Consider the following 18,338-nt stretch of genomic DNA (forward strand, 5'->3'; position numbering starts at 1 on the left):
ATTAGTGAAAATTATGAATTTATGATGACAGGGAGGAGTGGCAAAGCCTTTTCAAATGAAGCATGATTATAAATGGGATAATATACAACAACTACTTCTTTTTCTTCTTTCGAGAGTATTTAACTGGAAGGAGATTTATTACTCTATCTAGATGTATTCCGTAGGAAGTAAGAAAGGCAGGAGATCCTCCGAAAAGGAATGAATTAAATCTTAAGAACTGAAATAAGACCCTACCCAAGAATTAAATGGAGATGACACCCTAGACTTATGAATTATAGGGACATCACGGGACAATCCGTGCTGACGTTGAATATCGACGATTAAGACGATTACACCATCGGCATAGTTTAAAGTATCAAGATACAACGATTGCGTTGATACGCCTACTATGGTGATACACGCAGAACGAAAAGCCAAGTGGTAAGCCAGGGTGATCAGTATAACAAGTTTTACGATTTCGACCTCAAAAAATCAATCTCAAAGTAGCCATAAAAAAAACTAAACAAGTTAAAATATATCAGTCGGATTTGCCGACAGAGATATACCCTCAGTAGGCTGGAGCGATTTGAAAACCTTAATGAGCCCTTCGCGTTTCTGATTCCTGGGATTGAACTGAGCAGAAAAGTCCACTGGACCCTATATCTACCGTGAAAATCGAGCCTCCCGAGTTAAGTTTTTTACTGACGTTTTTTGAATATTTTGGCATATAACAGCCAAACCATTGAGATTTTCGATTCAACACAAAGACAAAAATTGTAGCCAAGACAGTAATTGAAAACTCTCTAATACATCGCAAACGCATTGGAACGCTCCTTCAGGCAGTTTTGGACCAGTATGCCAGGAAGCATGGACTTGTCTACGGAAAACATAATATGGCTGTAGACAGGACCACAACGAACAGCATCATTTCCAAAGGATATTCGATCAGACCTTAAATTGCACTTAGACACAAATGTTGAACTTTTGTAGGGGAGGTCCCATAAGGAGAAGGTCGATATCTGTCATTTGGAAGTTAAACTAAATTTGGACAAAATATTAGGGGATCTAAATATTGAAACAAATTTGTTGTGCCGTTCAAGAGATATCGTGCATACCAAATTAGTGTAATTTTTTAAATATTAAATGTCATCATCATAGGTGTTTTTTGCAACTTTCAGGCTATTATCTCAGGAAGTATAGACTTGTCCCTGATGAAACTTGTACCGTCGTATGTCGGGCAGTGAATACAAGTTGTTATAAAAAAATCAAAGCGATTCGAGAGCTGTTCCTAAACTGAACTTTTATTAAATTTTGTGTGGAAAGTACCCAAAGGGCTGGATCGATTGAGTTTATGTCGTAACCTCATCTAAGTCTGGCTGAGGTTTCACGATGTGCTATGTATGGACAAAATCGGTTACTCCCTTCAAGAGTTATCGGTTATTTTCGAATTTTTGTGGGGGAGGTTCCGGAAGGAGGGGACGGATATAACCCATCTTCGAACATAAACTATGTTTGGAGAAAATATTACGAAAGCCAAATTTTGGACCGAATCGGTTGATCCCTTCGATCAACCGATCCAGCCAGCCAGACAGACGGACATGGCTAATCAATCAACTCCAAATTGTCTGATACCATTATTTCGATGAGGCACATTTTGCCCGTATGGAAGTGTATATACCTTCGTTACCATAAATGATGAGGGTATAATGAATAACTCGACGCACAGAGGAGGAACTCTTATTGATATGCTGGAAGGTGCATGCATATACGAAACAGATAATCTATCGATTTCCGTACGAACGCAGAATTCTGAGATAGTCAGTGTTGACGAACACGACATGTTTTTATACACTCCACCATAATTTGGAGGGGATAATTAAATTTGTCATTCCGTTTGTAACACATCGAAGTATTCATGGGAGACCCTATAAAGAATATATCGTCTGCTCCGTCGGAAAAGGTCGTAAGTCCACTTTTTTTGGAAATCGCGTTTTTGTTACAGGATGATAGTACAAGTCAAAATACGTCGTATGATACAAAGAAAATGTTAGTATGTCGAGTTTTTCTATACGTTTTGTCCTTGTCGGAAAAGGTCGTAAGTCCACAAAACGTACACATTTGAGTACGAAAAGGTCGTAAGTCCACAGGAAAATGTATACTTTAAAAGAATACTACAGCTAATGTAGTTCAGATATAATGTTAAGCGTCATCCATGGTTGGGGTACAATGTGAGGAACTAGCCTACACCTTTGGATGATAATCGGATAAAATTTGGCGGAGCCTGTGGACCATACTTTTGAAGAAAAATGTGAAAATTTCTATATTGCAACGAAAATTTACATTTGAAATCTATTTTCCCCTATAAGCGAACTGATTATGAAAGAGGGACTTCTGGCCTTTTCATTGATACAAATTGGGATGCTGTATGTGTTCAAATACCTTATGTATTGAAAAATTTGTAAAAAGATCAAAATTTTTACTGTTTTTTCTGTCGTATATCTTACTTAACTTTATCAACTGGTAATTTGTGGTTTCTCTAGGGACATTTATTCACATTAGGTTGTATTCTGAATTTAATAAAGTAATCCCTTCTAACGGACGGGTAAATGCAATGTTTATATTATTAAATGATTCTAAAATAATAATTGATTGAAATGTTATTAAACTAAGAAGACATCATGGTTTCTGCTAACAAAGAGCAGTATGAATTTGGAATGGAATTAGACGATGGTGTCGTGGGTCTAGTTCCCTATGGTTAACACGGTGATTCTGAAAGCTCTGATGTTAAACTTCCTACACGCAGGGAGACATTCCATACTGAAGATTCTACATGGTTTGCAGACAAAAACAAAATATGCAGTAAGTTGAGCCAGAAATACTTGGGAATACAAAAAAGGGGACGATTTGGGATTACAATGTAGCTAAGAAACCACGTACATTAACGGGAATAATCATGAAATTTAACTGATCGAAAAGGTCGTAAGACAAAAATACAAGGTCGTAAGTACAACGTGTCATGTTTTATATTAAATATTAGCCCAACCGGTCCACGTTGCTGGCCCTTGAAACAGTTTATGTTACCTTTTCTTATGTCAATTATATTTTTTTGCATCGCACATTAGTTGGAATAAGCAAGTGACTATTAATAACAAGTAAGAACGTCGTTAAATTCGGCCAGGCCGAACTTGTTATACCCTCCACCATGAGTTGTATTGAATTTTACTTCAATTAGTTTCCTTTCGTTTATGAAGAAGACTTAATACCAAATTTCAGCAATTTCGGTAAAACAATGTGGCTAACTTTCAAAATACCGAAATTCGGGAGGCACCGTTCTATGGGGCTATATGAAAGCATCAATACCAAACATCCTAGAAGTAATACAAAACTTCCATACCGAATCACGAAGATCTATCTTAAAAATTGCGAGCTGTATCTTAATTTCAAAATACGGACAGACGGTCATGGTTATACCGACTTAGAATTTTACTCTGGTCGGGTCTTATTGCTAAAATATGTACCCAGGATTGGGGAAACGGAATCGTTCATAAGTTTTATATATAGCGCATTTAAAAATAAAGGCACAGGTGTAACCCGCTCCTCCGAAATTCAACAAAATATATAGTCTACTTCCACCCAGGGACATCCCTGTGCATAATCTGAAAATTACATGGAATAAGTACATAGGGTCGGAGATTCAACAACAGTTGCCTCGCAAATTAATTTCCTGACCGATATTTTCATAACTTTAGCAAAAAAGCGTTTTTTAAACAATAGGGAATGTGGGTTTGGTCCATTTCACACCTTTCGATCATAACTAACATCTAATGGGGTCACTTCTGGTCGGAACCCGACCTCTCCACAAAATTTCGTGATGATCGGTCCAAAATTGAGGGTTAGAGTTTTATTACAATTGTTAATGGATGGACGGACACACATAGCTAGATCGCTTTATCTCGTCAAGATATGAAAAAATGGCAAGGGGAGGGGGTCTACGACGAATACTTCGCGATGTTACACGAATATTGAACAAAACAAACTTATAATACCCTTTCCACGTTGTTTTGTAAAGTATAAATATTTTATTTTAAAAACGTCCGTAAATTGTAGGAAAAGGTCGTAAGTCCGTACAAAATACAAAACTGTACTAGGAAAAGGTCGTAAGTCCAAAGACATCCAATTATCTCCCAAACGATACGGAATTTTATCAAACAATGTATAGATATTGAAGCGGAATAAATAAAAGAAAAATGCTGTCTTTACCACCATAATAAAATCTTTAATACAGAAAGCGCTGGAATATTTTTTCTTCCTCCTGAAAAATTTATTGAGAGGGACTTACGACCTTTTCCGACGGAGCAGACGATATATTCTTGATCAGGATAAAATTCTAAGTCGATAGAACTTTATCCGTCCTTCCGTCTGTTGAAATCTGTTGGGGGGAGGTAAGCTTGGCAGCTAAACAAATGCAGCGTGTCGTGTAGTACCAATTCACATGCCGGGAATGTGTTGGGTATTATGGCATCAATTTGGATCCGATACGAATTGAGGAGGTTGCATCGTCCGCATTTTAACTGGACTAAAATCCTTCGTGTTTGCCTTGGCAGCTGGTGTTCTTCTGCTGCGATGGATGGGGGTGATCCCCAAGTACGGCATTCACACTGTATCTCTGTACTGTCTGGGCGACTGCATCAGTGCGAATGCCATCAAAGCCTGGCTGATAGACTCGTTGATCTAGAGATTCTAGTTTGTACCTTAAGACCTCTCTCTCTCTCTTTAGATCATGAAGATCTCTCCTAACGTATGGGGGTGGGGAAGCCTTTCCATTAAACCGTGACAGGGAGCTCACGGCGATGATACCCAAACAAGTACTACATCGACAACATCCTTTTGTGCTGATGCACCGGAAAAACCCTTCGTCTGCTTATGAAGATGGTCCACTGGTGCCATGAGGATGTACCTTGTTCCAGTCCTCTGGGCGACATTCTGGCAGGTTTGATTATTCTTCTACTGTGTAACGCTAATATTTGCATACCACGCTGGCGCTACAGACCGGCCTATTGCCTTGTAAGAGGTCAACAAGAGTTCTTTGTCAGCACCCAAAGTGCTACCGGTCAACGGCGAGAGAACCTTGTTCCTTATCGCAAATAGCTGGGGATTGCGCGGACGACTTAAACATGCTATCGAACGTTACACCCAATATTTTGGGAAAGTTAGTGGTCTGAATCAGGACAATAATATGTGTTCACTAGGAGCCTCGTTTTAGTCGTCCAGATGGTGAACAGTGAGGTAATGGATTTAGCGACGGATATTTGTATATTCCTCAGATGAAAGAACTGCATAAAGTCTGCTATGTCATCTACTTATATGAGTGGATTTGGTATGGAATGCTGTTGTAGTACTATGCATTTTTCGGAATCCTTGTTAATGTTGGCTTTTCATCGTGGGGAGGAGATGTGCCTCCTGAATCTTTGCTACTCGCTACAGGAGAGAATCGGCCTCGTGATCAGAATCGAATCAGAAAAAGCAAGTAATCAAGTCCAAGTGTAAATGGATCTGTAAGAATTATTTTTTCTTCTTTTATACTAAATTAAAGTTATTCAATTGTAATAATGTAATATTAGTATATAACGGGTACGTGCGTGCATGCATACGTTCGCGAAACATAAACTAAAAAGACTAAAACGTGTCGCTTGTAAAAGAAGTGCAGGGGGGGGGGGGGGTAATCCTTAAAACAATTATCCCCAAAAAAAAAATGACAAACTGTAAATGAATTGAATAAATGGGTATGTACGTACGTTCGCGTAACTAAAAAACGTGTCGCTTGTAAAAGAAGTGCAGGGGGTAATTCTTAAAAGAATTACCCCCCAAAAAAGAATTTTTAACAAACAAAAACACAAAACTATGAAGTATTCTTAAAAGAACAAATAAAAAACACAAAACCTGTAAAAAAAACAAGTAAAAAAGCATTAAGTTCGGCCAGGCCGAACTTTTCATACCCTCCACCACAAAATATTCTGAACTAAAATGGAATAATTACTTTTCATTCCTGTCCCCAACTTTAAGTGGGTACGTTAAAATATCAGATAATGTTTATGTACATTTATGCTTCATTCGGGAGGCCCTTTTTTATGGTGCCTATATCTAACTATGTATGTTGACAATTTTTGGTGGGCTAGAAATTGGGAGGTACTGTTATATAGAAGTTATAATAAAACATGGACCTATGTTGACAGTTTTTGATGGGAGCCTTTAATGTCAGATAACTCCTAATTCGGTTAAAAAATTTAGCTAGAATCTTCAAAATATCGAAAATCGGTACATAACGTGGGAACTTCAAATGTCATTAACAGCTAGTTCGGAGGTATCTGGGCTATACGAAAATATGAACTTAAATGAACCGTTATATGGGGGCTATACCAAAACGTGGACCTATGTCCACAAGTTTTGTCATATAAGTTTATTGACATTTAAGAACTTTAAATGTCAAATTGTAGCTACATCGGTCTGAAAATGTAGCTACAAACGTCAAAACACCGCAAATCGGGGGTACCGTTATGTGGGGGCTATACCAAAACGTGGACCTATGTCCACAAGTTTGGTTATATAAGTTTATTGACACTTAAGAACCCTAAGTGTCAAAATATAGCTAAATCGGTCTGAAAATGTAGCTAAAACTGTCAAAATACCGCAAATCGGAGGGTACCGTTATATGGGGGCTATACCAAAACGTGGACCTATGTCCACAACTTTTGTTATATAAGTTTATTGACACTTAAGAACCCTAAATGTCAAATTATAGCTATATCGGTCTGAAAATGTAGCTAAAAACATCAAAACACCGTAAATGGGGGGCACCGTTATATGGGGCTATACCAAAACGGGGACCTATGTCCACAACTTTTGTTATATAAGTTTATTGACATTTAAGAACCTTAAATGTTAAATTATAGCTACATCGGTCTGAAAATGTAGCTAAAAACGTCAAAATACCGTAAATTGGGGGGTACCGTTATATGGGGGCTATACCAAAACGTGGACCTATGTCCACAACTTTTGTTATATAAGTTTATTGATACTTAAGAACCCTAAATGTCAAGTTATAGCTAAATCGGTCTGAAAATGTAGCTTAAAACGTCAAAATACCGCAAATCGGGGGTACCGTTATATGGGGGCTATACCAAAACGTGGACCGATATATCCCATCTTCGAACTTGATCTTCCGACGGCTAAAAAAATGGTATTCCCCAATTTTCAGCGAAATCGGTCAACAAATGCGACCTGTATGTTGCGAACGGACGGACAGACGGACGGACGGACATGCATAAATCGACTCAGAAAGTGATTCTATGTATATCCCTAGAAGGAACTATGGGTCTATCTCGCTTCCTTTTGTATGTTACATACAAATGCACTAACACATAATACCCCTTACCACATAGTGGTGTAGCGCATTATCCGGCAAAAAGGGGCACACGTGCCCTTGATGAGAATAACAACAGAACAACCACCACTCAGTCTTCGTTCAGAAGTCAAAAAAGAAGGTTCTGTTGTCGGTTGTTTCAATGATTTTTAATTTTAGCAATGCATTGACGCACACGCTGTTTGTGGAGAGAGCGAGAGAGAGTCGTATGCGTGAGACCACAAACAATGCGTTTGTATTAGTGCCGGATACTGGTGTAGGGTATAATAATTGTTGTGGGTAAAATTCTTCGTAAAACACACCAATCCACACACACCAAATCATTAATTGACCCAAAAACACATAATACACAATACACATACACCACACCATGATCTGGTGAATGAATGAGAGGAGGAAAGGAGCGGCAACAGGTAATGTGAAACATTAAAAAAATGCATGTGCATGTTATGTATAGCGAATAACACGTGACTTGACTTGAGTAGAGGCAAATAAAATTCACCGAATTTTGGCTATTTCGATTGCTATATATAAGAAACAGTTTTCAAAAGACATTATTTTATTAATTATTTTAGTGGAAAAAATTATTTGTATTTTAATGTGTACTATCAATTGTTTTGATTTACAAAACTAGCAAATGAGTGCTTCATTTTATGTTTGTTTGCTATGTTTCGATTGGTGTCGCATTCATAAAGAAAAAAAATATGTATAACATGTATACATCTGTCTGCCTCTTCTCTGAGTCAATTTGCAATTCGCCTAGCAACTAACAACCTAATAACAAAATCTTCTCCTTTTTCTTGTATATTTGTCCTTGTCTTTCCTCTTCGCTCTGTCGTTGCTCGGGCGTAAAGGAGGAAAATGTATAACAAGAAAACAAGATAACAAGAAAAAAGAAAAGAAGGAAGGAGGGGGAACGCACTTGATTTTTGTTTTTCTTTTCTTGTAGGGAGCTAACAAATTTGTGAAAGCAAAGCAAACTAAAAAACTCCCAAAAATATTGTTGGGTAAAATGGACAAGAATGAATGTAATAAATACTTCTTTAAAAATGTAATATACACAATACCCTCCAATCCAATTTTTTATAAAAACCAAATTGAAAACGTATACGTTTTCTTACGAATGTTTTGTTTGAAAAATATTTTTTTTACAAAAACAGGCTGTTAGACGTGCAATATTGATTGATTAACATTAGCGTGTTACAAGTTGATTCTTCTTCACATAGGGTGAATATTTAGTGATATCCTTTCCATAATGACCATCCAGATCGATAATTTCCTTTAATAAATTCACGACCTCGATAAATTCGTCAAAAGTTTCTTCACATCTCTCTGTGCCCTATTTATAGTCTTTATTTGTTATTTGGTCTACACGTGTCATTCAGTCTTGTGCTCTGGTGAAGTGAACACCTCAACTGTGAAGTGAAAGTGTAAAATCAGTGGTTAAAAAATACCAAGTGACTTTCATCCCATAAGAGTTTGAAACAAAATTTATCTCTACGCCAAAGCGTAAATTGTGTCGATTTGTATGCGGTTAGCTGCAAACAGTGAGAACCGCATAGTAGTCAGTAATACATTATTTCTGGCTGGCTGGGCACAAACCCTGTGACGATTGGTGGTTGATTCAAACAACCAATAGCCGACGCTGGCGGGACACATCAACCCCGCTAGCAGTACAAAGCCAATGTCCTTACATTCTGACGGCGGCAAAAATGGTGAAGATTGCGTCGCTAACGTAAATGGCGCTTTGAATGCTGATATATCAACTTTCTCAAAAATAAAGTTGGTGGGCGAAAATCGACGAATTGTATCTACCAAATCTAAAATGGCAGAAAAAATTACAAACGTTGAAGACAACAGTGCCGCTGAAATGGAAAGCGACGCCGATGAATCAGTCGATAATGTTAACTCGTTGACGCAAATGTCCAACGACAGCAGTGGCCTTCAGACAGTTTTATCTGACGGCCAACGTAAACGAAAACGAGGTGACCAAGCTTATAAGATTATGCAGTTGGAGTCATTAATTATTCAACTGCAAAAAGATTTAAAAAAATCACAAGAAGACAACAGAGCCTTGATGGAAAAATTCAACGCCGTTATCAAGGTTCAAGAAGAAACTGCTCAAAAGCTCTCATTGGCTTTTGGCCGTGAAAATGCATGTCAGCGGGTAATATATGACTTGGAAAGAAAAATTGCCATTAAGTCGGGTGTTCCACCACCAAACACACCCAAACCGCTGTTTGGTGTAAACTTTGCGGAGAATTCTGCTGTCACATTGCCAGTGCAGCAAGCGGTAAGACAACCGCAAGGTGACGATTGGGCTGCCGATGTAGCCGGAGACATCGGTATGGCGGATAATGTCGCAAAGCCAGCGACTACGGCAGAGAAGAAGAAGGTGGCTAAAGGTACTAAGCCGGGAAATAAACAAAATCCCTTTGTTACTGAGCTGAAGAAGATTGCTGAAGCTAAGGACGCTGCTGATGCTGAGATGGTTACTGCTCCTGAGACCTCAACTGTGCTCAATCTGCAAGTGTGAAGGCGCCATCCACTAAAAAGACTGCAGCAGGCAAATCCATGCCTGCTTTTACCGTTTATGATATAGGAGTCCGTGAATTGTCAGGGATCCTCAACCAGAGTTTTCGCCAAGGTGAGTTCTCAATTACTTACTTACGTCAAGGTGTTTTGTCTCTTAAGGTTCAGGGACTCTCAATTTACAATGAGGTTAGAAAGTTGTTATTAGAGCGTGAGTATAAATTTCACACGCACACGCCCAGATCGTTGTTGCCCTATATGCTTATAATTAATAGGCTTCCCAAAGAGTACCCCCAGGCAGAGGTTAAGGACTATCTCGAAAATAAGCTTCCGTTTAAAGTGGAAGTAGTGGGTCTAGTCAATGTTTCTAATGACAAGTGGGTCCTTAGAGTTTCCAAAAATTCAGACATTGAAAGTCTTTATAAACTTAAAAACTATTACGACTTAAATATCTTTATTACAAAAGATAAAGGTAGAGAAATAATACAGTGCTTCAACTGCCAACGTTTTGGGCACGTTTTAAAAAATTGCACAATGCCTTGTCGCTGTGTCAAATGTGGTCAGAACCACGAATCGAAAGATTGTCCTATTCCTTCCAAGGACAAAGAACAGGTGGTGGTTTCAGTAGAGCCTTCAGGTGAAACTGTTACCAAACCGGCTCCACCCTGTAGCTGTGCCAATTGTGGCTTAAGTCACGCAGCCTGTGCCCGTGACTGTCCCCGACGTTTAGCTATTTTGGCTAGAAAAACAAAAAATAAAGCTGAAAAGCAGGCCAGATCTGATACTCGTTCCCAGCGACTGTCCGATATTCGTGCAGGATTCTCCTATTCGTCAGCCACGAAACATAATAATGTTAATAACAGGTCAGGGGGTAGGTTAAACAATAACACTACCTCTCATCAGCAGGTTCGACCTCCAACTGCTCCTCCAAGAGCTGATCCTATGAATATGAATAATATTGTCCAATTTTTCGGTTCAAACTTTAACGCCAAATGCGAAAAAGCCAAAAACTTTGGTCCAATATTTAATGAAATCCAGGCCAAGGCCGGGTTAGAGGCCGCCATGTCCGCATGGCTTTTGTTCATCGCTGGCGATGTCCAGTTTTAAAGTTACCTTTATAAATGTCAATTCGTTGATCTCCTTGTCAAAGAGACACTTTCTAACAAATTTTGTTAAAGAAAGAAAACCTGACGTCATACTAATTGCAGAGCATAAACTAAGACCTAGCCACAACTTTAGCCTAGATGGTTTTAGCAGTTTTATACAATATAGAGAGGGTGGAAATGGGGGTGGGACCGCGGTGTTAATTAGAGATAAATTTCGCTGCGATCGCATCGCCATTTCCACAGGTCAGATAGAGTCTTGTGTCGTCAAAGTTGCAAAAGATGACGGCTCATCAGTATTTTTTGCTTCAACTTACTGTCGACCTACTAACGATTTTGTCCCATCGGATTTACAACCCATATTTGACTTATATATGAACGGCGAAGTCCTAATAGGGGGTGACTTAAATGCCAAGCACCCTTCATGGGGTGGTGTGGAAACTGATACTAGGGGTAGAGCCTTGGCTTTATACCTAGCAAACTGTCCTAACTTCCAAGTATTAACTTCAGATGTACCCACGAGGCCCAACGACTCGGGGGGTTCTTTTATTGACATTTTTCTACGAACCCCAGGCTTACCACTGGTTGGTTCTAATGGTACTGTATCTACCTTTGATTTCGAATCCGATCACAGGTCAATTGAGGTGGTACTTCACATGGGGGGATTCACCACAAAAGATGTGAGGACCTTTCTGAACTTCGAAAAAATGAATATTAATCGTTTTAGGTCAATCATAGGAAATGGTTTGGAAGAAATTTCTTTACCATTTGACAGGAACGTCTCTGTTGATGAAATCGACAGGGCTGTAGACAACTTGGAAAGTGTCTTTAAAAATGCTATTGATGTTTCGGTGCCAAAAGAAAGATCTAGAAACATGTCTCTTGGAAACCTGCCGCCAAGGATACGTGGTTTTATCCGAGAGCGAAGGAGAATATGCAGGACACTTCGAAGATCAAATGATCCCTCCCGATTTCCGGCTCTAAGAGCCGACATTCGAAACTTGGACCGTATTATCGATGATTCGATACGAATTTTTGAAGAAGAACGCTATCAAGGTTTCTTACAGGGAATCCAGATAAACAATCGAACTTTTAGTCAGGTTAAAGTGGCTGCTGGACTTGCATCCAGAGACCCAGTCAGTGATCTGACGAGTCCAAACGGCGAATACCTCTACTCCGATGCGTCGAAGGCAGAAGTTCTGGCGGACCATCTGCAGGGTGTCCTGAGTCCTTCTGATGATCTGGTTGGACATTCCTTCAACAGTTCAGTTAATCGGGCTGTTGAAGGCTTGAACGACCGATCACCAATGGATACATTTAGCGGCACATTTACTGCAGATGGATCCTTAATTGACAGTGTAGACAGATGGGATGAAGCGGGTTTTATTCGTCCCACCAGCATAGGCGAGGCTCTGGCCTGTAGACCATCAAAAAAATCGAGTGGTTTAGACAGAATTCCTGACACGGCTTTGAAAAAAGCCGGCAGCGTCATTTTCGCATTTCTGTCAGTACTCTTCAACCACTGTCTGAATATAGGGTACTTCCCAAGGGCTTGGAAGAAGGCCATGGTAGTGCCCATTTTAAAGAGAGGTTCCGCTCCGGACAGGTGCGAAAGCTATAGGCCAATTTCAATGCTCTCGGCTTTCGGGAAACTTTATGAATCATTTATCCTCAAACGTTTGAGAACAATAGTTGAGGATAAAAGAATTTTAAAAAACTGCCAATTCGGATTCCGAACCGGACATTCAACGTCGCATGCTCTTACAGTGTTCTCTACCTATGTGATAAGAGGATTTGAGCGCCGACGTGGTACCATCGCCATTGGACTTGACTTTGCCAGAGCATTTGACTCGGTCTGGCACAATGGTATTCTATTCAAGATGATACAACTTGGGTTTGATCATCATACCTGTAGGATTGTGGCCAGCTTTCTCACGGATAGGAGATTCAGGCTTAAGGTAGGGGAAAGTCTTTCTGCAGAAAGACCGGTGTTAGCAGGGGTCCCTCAGGGCTCTCTTCTGGGTCCCATGCTATACAATATATTTGTAAGCGATATGCCTGAACCCCCTACAGGAGGTCTACAACTGCTTTACGCTGATGATGTAATTATTGCTATGTCTGGGCCCAAAGCCAGCTCTCTGACATCTAGCCTTAACATTCACCTTGAGGAACTACATAGATATTTCTCTATGTGGGGCCTCAAGTTGAATGTGGCTAAATGTACAGCAGTGGTATTCAAGGGAAAATCCAAAGTAGTTTACCCCAATTTTACATCTTACCGTCCGAAGTTAAAATTTGGCGGCGAGGACATAGTCTTAGCCGACAAAATAAGGTACCTAGGAGTAATCTTTGATGAAAAATTTGAATTTATTCGCCATATCGATTTTGTATTAGAAAGAGCCAAGAAAGTTTATTTTGGTTACCATGGCGTTTTACGTCATAGCGGTGGTTTGTCAAATCAAATTAAACTCCTGATTTACAAACAAATAATTTGACCTATTATTGCGTACGCGTTCCCTGTCTGGTTCTTAATTTCTTCAAGCCAAATGGATAGACTGAGGAGGTGGGAACGGTCCATTTTAACCTACTGCCTGGGGTTGAGACCAACAGTCAGAAGCGACGGGTCTATAAAAAGACCATCATGTAGGGTAATCTACGATACTGCTGACTTAGAAAGAGTAGATCGATTCTTAATGCGAGGGGCCCTGAACTTTGTGGAGGCAGCACAGAACGTGGAAAACGAACTTATCCAGGAATCCCTGACATATTCATATGACGTAAGCTATCTACGCAATAGGAAGCACTTAGCACCTAATGCTCTTAAGCAATTATTCGATGAAGGTTACCTTTATAACCATGAAGAAAAATTAGTATTTTACCACAGAAGGTATAATACAATGGACGTCAATAACACTGTGTACATCACTACACAGTGATTGTTGACACTTTGTAAATATTTGTAAATAGTAGTATTAGTTTACCCTAGTTTTTAGTCTATATTTTTAGAAAGCACCTGATATCGCCCTTTTTTAAATTGTACTTTTTTGGGCTGATTTAATATTAATATAAATGTTAACAAATGTATATATTTGAGTTGCTGCTTGTGGACAATCCACAGCATTTAAATGTAATGAATAAGAAGGTAGCGAATAGCCACATGTATATTTATATAGATTAGCAATATGTCATTTTGTATAGTTATACGATTTTTTTCAATAAATAATGGCTATAGCCAAAAAAAAAAAAAAAAAAAATTTGGTCTACATACACTACTTACTTATTTCACCAAACGATATAAGCAAATATGTTCCTTTTTTCCTCTACACCGACTAATGTATCTGATTGCAAAATTCTCAATACCAAATTTTAAGCAACTTACATGTCTAATATTCACTCAATTTTAAACAATTTTTCAACTGATACATTCAGGTGTATCTGTGAGTAGTGGAGATTAAAAAGTAAAGCGGAACTATGCCCAAACGGAAGACATTTTAAAGTAATATTCAAATCACTGATTTCTTCAAGGGGTGCAATTATTGTGCAGTGATTGGATTGTACGACATTCCTAACATTTTTTATTACAATTAGTCACAAAATTGGTCCCCAATTTATCAATTACTTCGATCCTTGGAAAAATGCAATTAGTGACGACATTGTAGGATTATCGCATTATTTTACATTGCGTGTTTGAAGGTCACTTCGGTATCTACCTCAATGGTCTAACTGTCCTAGGTCCGCGATGGCATAGTTCCGACCTGCAACCTATAATGGACAGCCATTTATGAGGATAGATCGTAACTACATGAGATCCTTTGGGTCGTAGGACTGTTGACCACTCATAACACCCATTTGTAAAGTTTGCCATTATACCCCTAAATTATGAAAAAAAGTCCACATAATTCAATTATTTAAACATAAGTTTTATATTTATTTTAAACTGTAGATATTCATCTATATTCCGCCCAGTACAAATGACTGTTAATTTCCCCCGTATTTTCAATGCAGGCATCCGCTCTAAATTTTGCATACCGCATAGTTCTGGGGGTTGGCGTGCCTTCCGTTCTTTTTCTTACTTCGAAGAAAAACCTTTCTATGTTATTGTGTGAAGTTAGCTTCTCCATTATATTTATGTCGCCATAAGTGTTCAACATAATTCTCATAGCACAAATAGTGCCTATGTATTCCCTGATATTCGGGCAAATTACATGTTCCATGAATACTTCTAATTTTCTCAGCATCCTTCGTTTTTCATCAAAAGTTAGGTCATGCTGGAATTCAATGAAGTGGCAAAACATTGCCATTTTTTTCAAAAAAGCTGCGGTTGTTCGAATATCCGCGTTTCTGTTTATTTCCACGTTCCTTGTTATTGCGTTTGCAATATTCCGGGAAAAGATTTCTTTGAAATGTTCAATATCGAACAAGTCAAAAAAATATCCATTACTTAGTTGTCCTTCGTGGTTGCATTCTCTTTCGACATAGGTGAAATTGGGCGTTTCACCATAGTAGAATAATGTACCATTTATGAAACCCACTGTCATCCGGCACAAGATATGGGGTAAATCAATACCCCAATATATTCTTCGTGCACGATCTAGGTACACGCTACCTGCACGGAGCGGGGCAATGTGTTGTATGTGGGGCGCAGCCGCATCACACACAGTAAATACTAAGTGTGCCCCAACACTCCTGGCAAGATTGAAAACCGCGGGTAGGTGGATATCCCTTATATCATCTTCGGGATACGTAGAGTTAATAAAAACTCCTACCAGCACCTTCCAACTTCCAAACAGGGACACGAGTTGGTATGTATAAACCGTACGGACTTCCTCGTCACTTACTCGTATGGCGTCGAAGTTGAGCACACATACCCGGTGCCTCTGCGGCATCTCCGCCAGTAGCTCCCTCACTACACCTGTGGTAGAGGAGAAAATAAAATAGAAACGATAATTTCTTATAAATCAAAGCATGCTCCTTATCATACATACCGATTGTGGCTTCCCGCATCCCCACCTCCACCTGTGGATACATCGCCTCCACTGTACTTATATATGGAGTGTGACATTCCAGATATTGTTGGTCCATTTGGTACGATGTCCGGGATCCCAATGCTCTTAAAATCAGCACTTGCTGTCTCCTTGGAGAATAGGGTGGTCTACCTCCATCTACCGTAGTCAGCTGATATAGAATGAAGTTCCTTGGCAGGTTGTTCTGGTTATTATTGTTGTTTTCCATTTTTTTTATTAAAAAAATTAAATGTAGCAGGATTTGGAACACGCGCTTTTTTTGTTTGCTTTACTTTTGTTAGAGGTGGGAGAAAAGCAATAGCAATACACAAATTTAATATCGATATGTTTACATGTCATCGGATTCAAAAATCTAAGAACTGGGTCACACTAGAGTAATTTCACGAAAATCTGCATCTTCATTCAAAATATAAACTATATATTTGTCACAACCAATATAATTTGTTTTTTTTAGAAAATCAGCATTTCGCTTTGTATTGGACTTTCAAATCCCCAATGGGTATGAAGGACGTGGTCCTGGAGGCCACGTTCCTGGTGCTTTTTATTATGGTTATGGACCTTATGGAGAACAGTACGGTGGTGGTGGAGGAGTTGGAGGCCAGTTTGGAGGAGTTGGAGGGCAGTTTGGCGGTGCTGGAGGGCAGTTTGGCGGTGCTGGAGGGCAGTCTGGAGGCCAGTTTGGAGGAGTTCGCGGTGCTGGAAGCCAGTTTGGAGGGCAGTTTGGAGGAGTTGGAGGCCAGTTTGGCGGTGCTGGAGGGCAGTTTGGCGGTGCTGGAGGGCAGTTTGGAGGAGTTGGCGGAGCTGGAAGCCAGTTTGGAGGGCAGTTTGGAGGAGTTGGAGGGCAGTTTGGAGGAGTTGGAGGGGAGTTTGGAGGAGTTGGCGGTGCTGGAAGCCAGTTTGGAGGGCAGTTTGGAGGAGTTGGAGGGCAGTTTGGCGGTGCTGAAGGGCAGTTTGGCGGTGCTGGAGGGCAGTTTGGTGGTGCTGGAAGCCAGGTTGGTGGTGCTGGTGCTGGAGCATATGCAGGTAATGGTGCCAGATGGGGAACAAAGTATTATTACGGTGCCCATACTGCTGCTCCACAAAATCAAAATGTTGCCCATACTGCTGCTCCACAAAATCAAAATGTTGCCCACGAGAATATTGCTCCACAAAATCAAAATCAAAATTTTGCCCACGAGAATATTGCTCCACAAAATCAAAATGTTGCCCATACTGCTGCTCCACAAAATCAAGATGTTGCCCATACTGCTGCTCCACAAAATCGAGATGTTGCCCATACTGCTGCTCCACAAAATCAAAATTTTGCCCACAAGAATATTGCTCCACAAAATCAAGATGTTGCCCATACTGCTGCTCCACAAAATCAAGATGTTGCCCATACTGCTGCTCCACACAATCAAAATTTTGCCCATACTGCTGCTCCACAAAATCAAAATTTTGCCCACGAAAATACTGCTCCACAAAATCATTATCAAGATGATCCACATCCACATGGGGAAGATGCTGCTTTAAATGTGCCTGTTGTTCTTGCTCTTAATTATGATGTTGATGCCGCTCCTCTTGTCGTTCGTGATGATGATGTTGTTGATGGTGGTCATGGTCTTGATGGTGTTCATAATGACGACGAATTACACACTTACGACTTTGAAATGAAGCAAGCGATTCAACAGTGTGTCGTTGGTGGGAGCTCGGCGGAACAATCATCACGAATGTTCAATGTCCCGCAGGAGCAACTTGAACGTTGTATACAACACCACATTATCAATCATCCCGAAGATGTTGCCGAAGATGACGATACCAACGACACCGCAAGTCGTATCAACATGTACCGCGTAAGAAATGAAACATCACACGAATTGGTGACCAGACAAATAAACGATATCGACTTCAGTTTGAAAAAAATTAACAAAAATGATTTAATAGCAGCAGTTGTCCATATTATTAATACTGGGTCTACATATTGCGACGCCGCAAAAATATATCACATAAAACCAAGGACCTTCAGCACCTACTGTTCGAAAATACCTGCTTTAATAGAAATACAACAAAAAAGAAAAGAACACATCCAACAACTGCGAAATAGTAAGAGGAAGAACAAACCCATGCCGCAACAACCCACCGCAACCACCGCCACCGCAACCGTCGCCGCAACCCCGCAACAACCCCACAACCCAGTGCCACCACAACAAACCGAGTAATTTTGCCTCAAGTACGCTCATGATGGTGCTGAGGAAGCACCAGTTCCTAAATGTAATTGAAACTTTGGGTCATACTTTGAGT

The 18,338-nt window shown here is 39.9% G+C and overlaps 1 protein-coding gene across 1 annotated transcript in view; it reads left to right on the forward strand.

The window, feature by feature from the left end:
- The window catches only part of LOC141386676 (uncharacterized), a 44,345-nt gene that overhangs the window by 25,425 nt on the left and 582 nt on the right, over nt 1-18,338 (forward strand). The window contains exon 3 of the mRNA XM_073955595.1: nt 16,513-18,308. Coding sequence (XP_073811696.1) covers nt 16,513-18,256 — 1,744 coding nt within the window. The 3' untranslated portion in view covers nt 18,257-18,308. The remainder of the gene's footprint in view (nt 1-16,512; nt 18,309-18,338) is intronic.

This window comes from Musca autumnalis, unplaced genomic scaffold (genome assembly GCF_047663935.1).
Source record: "Musca autumnalis isolate F117 unplaced genomic scaffold, ASM4766393v1 scaffold_5, whole genome shotgun sequence".
Lineage (NCBI taxonomy): Eukaryota > Metazoa > Arthropoda > Insecta > Diptera > Muscidae > Musca > Musca autumnalis.